Source organism: Crocodylus porosus, unplaced genomic scaffold (genome assembly GCF_001723895.1).
Source record: "Crocodylus porosus isolate Cpor-Errol unplaced genomic scaffold, CroPor_comp1, whole genome shotgun sequence".
Lineage (NCBI taxonomy): Eukaryota > Metazoa > Chordata > Crocodylia > Crocodylidae > Crocodylus > Crocodylus porosus.
In genome coordinates this window covers 144,613,765-144,622,695 of record NW_017728886.1, presented here as the reverse complement: position 1 = coordinate 144,622,695, position 8,931 = coordinate 144,613,765, and the positions used below count along the sequence as shown (strand labels likewise).

The following is an 8,931-nucleotide window of genomic DNA, read 5'->3' as shown; positions in this document are numbered from 1 at the left end:
GGGGGAGAGGGAGCAGGGGGGAAATGGGAGGGAAGAAGAGAAGCAGCCCTATGTCTGCAGTTCAACAACTGGCTTGGGTCACACAGTGAGCCTATGGATGCTGAACAAGACCCATTTTATTTGTTTTTTTTCCTTCCTTATTCTGTTCCCTGGGATATTTTTAAACAGACTAGGTCAGCTCTTGTACCTTATCATCTTCTGTTACACTGTGATAATGAAGTTGACCTCCTTTCTTGTACTTTGCCATTTACTGAAAAATGGACCAACAGCTAGGTGTTATTAGTATTATTACTGCATCTACAAAAATAACACTGATCTTGCTGTTATTTGCACCTGGGTGGTACAGAAAAAGAAAAAAAAAAAAAGTACTTTTACATACTTCCCGTTGGCCTTCAAAGAAATGTAATGAACACTGCTAGAAAAGCCTGACACATGCAACTGTGTACCTCAGTTGCTGAAGTAGTAATTTGGAAATAATGGAGTTATTAGTTTGACTTAGTTTTGGATCTAGCCTTTCCATGTTTACATGTTATTTCATCATCTTTAAGCAAGCAAACTCAGCCCTCTGAATTCAAACAGGTGGTGGGAGGGAAGAGGCAGAAGGGAATAGGTTTTACTGTAATCTTTATTGATGTCTGAGCAAGAGTTACTGCACTGAAGCTAGTCAGCCCTCAGTGACCTTTCCAGAAGAAATTACCGTGGAAATAAAGTTACTGATGAAGCAGAGCTACATACAGGATTTAAGTGAACTCTGAAGAATCCAATTATTCTCAACTGACTAGATACAGCAGATAATATATCAGGAGTAACACCAATATATATGGGAACAACAGAAATCCCAAGGCAGGCTAGCATGACTGTGTACAATATTATTAATATAGCCTTGTTGTCGTACATTCTTTACTTTTTGCCTCTGCTGAGAAACCTACCTTCCAAGGAAAATACCTGTTGTAATACCAGTTGAGCATTACAGTCAAAGGTGTTTTGCCCCTGGGAAAAACGTATCAGGCATTTCTGCAATTTCCACAATAACCAGCAACTCAGCCCAAATGAATGGCACCTCAGCAAAATGCACTGATTAAAATAAAGTTATAATAAAGGATGGGAAAGTTTCACAAAGGAGAACCTGAACATAGAAAGTTTAATATTTTGATCCCGAAAGGGATCCTTCCATGTTACCCCAGTGCTGTAACTTGTCCTCACTTCAGCCCAAACTCCTCAGTAGCACAGACATCCTACGAAGCGTAGGCTATTTCAGCTGAAGGGACACTATTTAGCACGTCTGCTCTGATATCTATATTGGTTATTTGGAACCTCACACTAAGGAGTAGCAGCAGTAGTGTGGACCGAGCCAGAGTCCCTAAGAGCTGGAATGGGAGGGATGGGACACCACAGACAAACTGCTGTCTCTAACCAAATGGTAGATTTGGCTGAAAGGTAGGTTGGAAATTCTACTGCCCCTTCTCCCTTAGATCAGTGGTTCTCAAACTTTTTTTTTCCCCATGGACTGCTTGAAAATTGCTGAGGGTTGTGACAGACCACTTAAACTTTTTTTTGTTCTATAAATCAAAGCACACAACTTGTATCTTAATATCAGTAGTCTTACAAGTACAGATATTCTTAATTGTCCTGCAGCCTTTCTGCAGACCACCTAAATGGAGCTCATGGACCAATGGTGGTCCACGGACCAGTTTGAGAACCTCTGCCTTAGATGAGTTCTCGCTGGAGGCATGGAACACCACTATAGAGCCCCAGAAGACAGTCTTGACCTTGGCACTAAGGGGCAAGCATCAGAAGCAGACTGAGCATGTAATTTCCAGGAGCCTGCACCCACATCAGAAACACAGGACAAAAAGGGCCAGAAGGACCTGTGGAGGTCATCTCATTCTAACATGCAAGACAAAGTTATCTTTGCATTAAGCATTCCAGGCAAAATGTTTGCCTAACTTGCATTTAAAAAACTTCCATTGAAAGATTTCACAGCTTCTCTCAGGAATTGTTTACAAAAATTCTTCCTGTTATTAGACTCAAGTCTTCCTTGTTGCAATTTTAACCCGTTACTTCTTACCCTGTAACCCATTACTTCTTACCCTGTCTACCAAGGGTATAAGAGGACAAATGATAATCACCTCTTCGAAACAATTCTGATTTTATTTGGAGATTTATCAAATTCCCCCATCATTCTTCTTTCCCTGAAATTAAATAAATCCAGTTCTTTCAAACTTTACCTCATGTTGTCAAGTGTTCTAGACATCCACATCATTTTTGTTGCACTCCTTTGGATTTTCTATTTTGCCCACACATTTTTTTTTTTTCTTCAAAAGTACAGTACCCAAAACTGGACACTCTAGGTGAGATTTCTGAGCAGAATTGCTTTCTGCACCTTGCATGCGACACCCTTGTTAACACGTCCCAGGATGGTAGTAGTTTTTCTTGCCACTGGTGACTCATTCAGCTAGTGATGCTTTAGCACCTCCTCCCCACCCTCATATCTTTCTCTGCAATCCTGCAACCTTTTTCCCATTTTGTATTTGTTCACCTGATAAGTACTTAAGAAGGAATATTCACTTCATTGAATTCCAATCCTGTTCATTTCAGATCATTCTCCTAATATATGAAGCCTCTTCTGATTACTAATCATGTACTCTAAAGCACTTCCATAACCCCATCCAATTTTATGCTATTCACAATTTACTAAGTGTGCTCTCAATTATAAATCATTAAAACCAAAATATTTTTAAAAGAACCAAGACAGATCCTTGCGGAAACCTGATCAATACAGCCTCCCCAAGCCATGCACAACTACTCTGAGAATGATTACCCAATTAGTCATGTACCAGCCCTACAGCAGTTTCATGTAAACTGTATTTCCTTAACTAACTTCACTCACAGGAGTCTGTCAACTTTACTAAAGCCAAGTTATATAATATCTACTGCTCTCTCTTAGGCACAAACCTATTATCCTGTCATAGAACGCAATTACATTGGTTAGGCATGATTTGATCCTGACAAATCTACATTGGCTGCTCGTCACCACATTAAGCCTCTAGACGCCTGCCAACTGGCTGTTTGATTATATGCTCCAGCCCCTTTCAAGGTACTGAAGATAAGCATGAACGGTCTAATTCCCTGAGGCCCTCTTTTTTCTTTAAAAAAAGGATGGGCACTGTAACATTTTTCCAGTCTGCTGGGACCTTACCTGACCTCCATAGTAGTCAATAGCTCTGCAAATACTTTGGCCAATTCTCAGGGTAATCTAGGATGAATGTCATCAGGCCCTGCTGATACGAAAGAACCCAAATTGCCTAGGTACATAGCTAACATATTTTAAATTTTACTCCATGTATAATTTCTGTCCCTCCTTCCCCACCCTCTCACACTAACTGATGCCAGTTGTTCTAGTCCTTCGACAGCCTCCTGTACACGGTCCATTGTTAGCCTCTTCTCATTCAGAATGTTTTCTTTGCATCTCTCCTATTTCTAATGTGTTAAGAGAATGCTTCTTGATTTGGGAGGTGGGAGTGGGGGTATGGGGCAAAGGGGGAGGAGGGTTTCTCCTTTGCTAGCACAGTTTGTGCCTTGGCCATTCTGATTCTGTCCCTGTACACACATGATCTTAGCAACTTCAAACAGAACTAATCAACAGAAGGCAGGATGAACTGTTCAGATTGTAAAGGCAGGAAGGAGAGCTGCTTTTTCAGCATGCTGGATTTATGCCACACACCCACTGATTGCTTCCCTCCCCTTCTCCAATGACAGGGTTCTCCTCACACAAACTGGCATTGCGATAGGTTTATGGACTGGAGTGACTTCTAGATGAGCCATCCCTCCCCAAAGGTTGTACAAGTTGTCAACCTTTTCAGAGTTTGCCAAGAGAGGAGCCCCAACATAGTTGTGTATATGGAAGCTTTGTTTATACTTTATTGAAAAACCATTAAAAAAATTACAACATGCTGAATTTGGCTAAGGCCAGAAGACAAAATATATGCAAAACCAGTTTTGTTACCTTATCCTCTCCTTACCCCGGCCACCAAACTCTTGCATTTGGTCTCCCTTACGGCATGGGCTCTAAGCTCACTGGACCAGGAACTATCATTTTCAATATATTTGTATGTACTTACTGCAATGAAGCCCTGGTGTGGCTATGACCTGTAAGGGCCACAATAATGCATTTAAACCCCTTAAATTCACTTTTTCAGGCTTGTTTAGTTTAGTCAGTTTCCCCAAACATCAAGTTGACAAAAAAAATACTACCTGCTGCTAGTGCTGTGAGTTTGTACAATGAACTAACAACAAACAAACATATCTGGGGGCTACTATTACCATCACATAAGAAGTTATTTCTACATTAATAATTCAGATTTGCTCTCACAAATATCTACCTTAGATCCACATGTTTAATATGAGGCATTCTTCTCAGCGTTGGTAGGTTGAGGGTATCTATGCAGTTTCCAGACATACAGAGTTTATCCATGGCAGTCATTTTCTCTAATACCCCTGGAATGTCAGTGAATTCATTGAAGGAAAGACTCAGATAGCTGAGCTGATGCATGTGCTCCAATTCAGCAGGGAGGGACTGGAGAAAATTGCCATCCAGCAAAAATGTCTGCAAACTATTAAAGCAGATGGGAAAAGTGACCCTTTATTACAAACATGCATTCATCCCAAATTAACAGCAGTCATAGGGAAATAAATCTGTACAAGGGTAGAGAGCAAGAGAAGTCACAGAGAAGCCTACCAAACATCTGCGAACAATATGACAAAATCCTACAAGTCCTAGTCAGCATGAACTATGGTCTAGATAAACTAGCTACATTTCATACTTCAAATTTTCTGGAATTCCCATTTCTTTTACATATACACTGCAGACATCAATGCCTTATACCAGTGGTGCCCAACCTTTTGGCCCAACGGGTCAGACTGACAGTGCCAAGTCTGTCTGCAGGCTGGATCCAGCCAGTGCTCCTAATCTACTGTGGGCTCCATCTGGCTGCATGGAGGAAGAAAAGTGGGTACAGGCTGGCCCCAGTGCAGCTTCACAGGGGAAAGGAGCTTGACCTGGCCTAGTGGAAAGAGGGTGTGGCCCAGCCTGGTGGAGGAGGCAGGGGGAAGAAAGGACACGGCTAGGCCTCAACTCAGCCCCAGGGGGAGGGAAGGCTGCATGACTTTACCCTGATCCAAAAGTAGGGAAGCATGACCCAACCACCTGTGGGAGAAAAAGGTGTTACTTGGGTCCAACTCACCACACAAGGAATGGGGATTTGGCATGGAGAAGGGTGCCTTTATTAATGGCCATTGCTCCCACCCTGCCAAATTTCCAGACCTGTCAGGTGCCCCACCGGCCTGATGCAGTGGCTCTATGGGCTGCATTTGACTCGTGGGCAGGCTGGAGGTTGAGCACCTCCGCCTTATACAATTATCACTGTTTATACAAAAAAAATGGTACTGTTAATGCTTAAGAGAATTTAAGACCGTTATGATAACTGGAATGGCCAGACACACACACACACACACACACACACACACACACACACATAATGCTCCTTACTGTTCCTCCAACCCACTGATTCCACCTGGTCAGCAAGGATATAAAAGCTAGCCGGCTGTGAAAGCTAGAGTCAACCAAATTACAAACTTAGCAAGATTTGTGCAGGAATCACTCAATCTTCTATTGCCTTTACTTTGAGAATCCTATTCCAGCATGTGCAATTAATGTTAAGAGTACCTACTTGTACATATCTCCGACAGCTGCTGGAACACTTCTGAGGGCATTGCAGGACATGTTGAGCTCAGTCAAAGTTGAAATACTGCAAACTGCCAATGGAAAGTCTCCTAAATTATTACTGGAGAGGTTAAGACTCTTCAACTTTGTGAACCTATTGAAAGAAAGAGGAAAAAAAAACTTAAAGCACACAGTTCAGGGAAACAAAATACAAAAGTATAATAAAAGTGCTGGAGTTGTCCTGTAACATCTGAAATATAAAAGGTAGATTTGGGTATCTTAAAGGTATTTCAAGTCTGTGTACTCTGGACATCAAACAAAGTTTAGAAGCATATTTATACATTTCAGTGGGCCACATTTGACCATTTCCTTGATGTCAAAACATCACTGGGTATCAGCAGACAAAGAGGCCACCAAGCAAAATATTAAATATATTTTCTACTGGTAGAAATCTGTTATTCTGTGATGCGATTAGTTTTTAAGTGAAACCTCCCTTACCATCTGATCTTGAGCTGAAGCACTACTACACTTCCAACACATTTATTATTATAAAAGATGGTGAATATAATTAGAAGCAGAGTGCATGATTCTGTCCGTATAAGCTCTTTGAACAGGAAAAGAAAGTGAGTAGCGCAGTTAATTTTCCATGTATACTTTGTATTGAACTCCAATTGACACAGGAATTTTGTTAGTTTGCACAGAGCACCGTACTAATTTTAAATTTCATCAAACACCAAAAATAAAAGAAGCTCTTAAAATCTCAATTAGGTACCATCTATAAGTGCTGATTATATACTTTTCCCTTCTCAACATGTCTTCATATTGCTAACATGGTTCAAGTCTTCTTGAGTCTCCTGAGAAGGAGACGGATTGCTTTGGGGTCATCTAATTTAAAACAAAAAAGCAGAAAGAGAGACCATTAAAAAAACAAAAGAAAAGAAGAGGACAATCCAATTAGCCAGCCTGGATGTTCAGCAGCACTGTTATGGTTGCCTAACAACCACTGGGAGGTGTGCCGAATGTGGATGCAACTAAATGGATGAATGAAAAGATCTGTGTCAGATTCCGATGGATGAGAGGAAGTTCTTTACTGGCACGGCTTACTCTGATGCATTCTATTTGGACTTCATTTTCCTTTCATTAAATCTCAAATCCCTTGTGTAGGAGAGGGTCAGGGAAAAAGGTGTGGGTAGAGGAGAGCTTTTTCCTCTCAGTTTATTCTACAATAGGACATACCACATCCATGGACTGATCTAGGATTTTGAAAAGTGGGTGCAGATGGTGTGGCATAATTGCATATAACACAACACATTTTTCTCTAGAAGAGAAGCTAAATGCTTTACCAGTATGGTAGGGAGCTAGCACCTTTGTATTTAGTTTAAGATCAAGGCAAAAGTGAATGCAATTACTGGAATGTGCATTCATTTGCTAGACTTCATACAAAACATATAAAATGATGCAACAAATTAGGCAAAATTTAGTCAAAATAGACAAAAGATCATGTCACTAGTCATCCTTCTTACTCTCTCATTATTCAGATTCATAAAACAAAAGCTAGCCTTCTTGAGCAACTTGACAGTTCCTCCAATACTGCACTGTCAGTCATTACCAGGAATGGCTAACAGACAGCAACATTGCAAAAGAAAGAATAGTTTGAATAGTGGAATATCAAAACCATTAAAAAGGAGAAACAGTTGTTAACACCTGTGGAGTGGAGAAGAGAGAGATTAGCTAGAATCATTGAGATAAACCATGAAGTAACTGGCAGTGTCAGTGCTGCCTGAATAGAAGTTGCTGCCCCACTCAAACAAAATTTGGGTGTAGGAAGAATCAAAAAGGAGGTGAAATTGCACCACTGCAGCCTCCTGGATCTGCCCTGACCACACCTACTAACATTAATATTTCAGGTGACAGATTTCTAGCAGTGCTGCAACAGAGTCATGCAGCCCAGGACTGGCTAAACAATTTGGTATCTTCATGTTCTTTGTCTCCCCAATTAGAAAACCATGACAAGAAACTCAAAAACATCACATGTATTACATGATGATAAAAAGAAGCAAAGCAATTTAAAACTCCAGTTAATTTGTTTGCATGTGCACCGGTACCACCACCATTGCAAAAAGCTGCCGTTGACCAAAATGTACGCAGGGCATTCAACACTATTTTAGTGGGGCTGTAATTACTGCACCACGAACTATGCCAATGGGAGCCAAGACTGCAAGGCTAAGTAGCAACATGAAGCCACAGGGATTTCAAGAAGAATGGGTACTTCATGCCCTCCTGTTGACACAGTTTGCCAGGAATAAGGGGTGCAAGGGAATATCCTGCCAAATTATCACTCATCTTGGGCACCTCATGCCACAGTGGAAACAGCAGCAGCTTGGAACAGACTTGAATGGGATCCTGCTGAACAGAAACAATGATTAATTTATTTCCGGAGGAAGAACTGCAATGCAAAGAATGGGTTGAGCTAAGTAAACTGACGATAATAATGCTCCTCACTGAAAGAAAACATACACAGTGGGTGGGGGTGGGAGGTGGGAAGAGATTTAAAAAAAACCCTCCTCCATGATCGTCTAGTGTAAAAGCAAGGGCTTAGAGTAAAAGTCTTAGACCAAATACTAAAAGCCAGTAGAAACTAGGTATCTGCCACAACTCCAATACTGACTGTAAAGACACACTGAGAGCTAAGCCACAGGTATGCAGGTATGAAGCTGGAGGTTAAAATGCATCTAATGAAAATTAGGTTAAAATGCATCTATGAAATCTATGAAAAAGTCATGGTGCCCTGTGACCAGTGGGGTCCCTCAGGGCTCTGTCCTTGGACTCATATTGTTCAACATCTTCATTAAGGATGTGGACACTGGAGTCAGAAGTGGACTGGCCAAGTTCACCGATGATACGGGTAAAGCATCCACACATGAGGACAGGAGGGCAATCCAGGCTGACCCCAGTGGGCTCAGAAAATGGGTGGATGAGAACCTGATAGCGTTTAACACCAAAAAATGCAAGGTTCTCCACCTTGGGAGGAAAAACTTGCAGCATCCTTATAGGCTCGGCAGTACTACGCTTTCCCTACGGATGAAAGGGACTTTGGGGTCATGATTAACCACAAGATGGACATGAGCATTCAATGTGATGCTGCAGCTAGTAAAGCGACCAAAATGCTGGCTTGCATCCATAGATGCTTCTCAAGCAAATCCCGGGAC

The 8,931-nt window shown here is 41.4% G+C and overlaps 1 protein-coding gene across 1 annotated transcript in view; it reads right to left on the bottom strand.

The window, feature by feature from the left end:
* Positions 1-8,931, bottom strand: part of PHLPP1 (PH domain and leucine rich repeat protein phosphatase 1) — a 198,976-nt gene that overhangs the window by 43,167 nt on the left and 146,878 nt on the right. Inside the window, exons 6-7 of the mRNA XM_019538254.1 lie at positions 5,730-5,876; positions 4,383-4,613 (exon numbers count right to left, since the gene is read on the bottom strand). Of these exons, the coding sequence (XP_019393799.1) occupies positions 4,383-4,613; positions 5,730-5,876 (378 nt within the window). The remainder of the gene's footprint in view (positions 1-4,382; positions 4,614-5,729; positions 5,877-8,931) is intronic.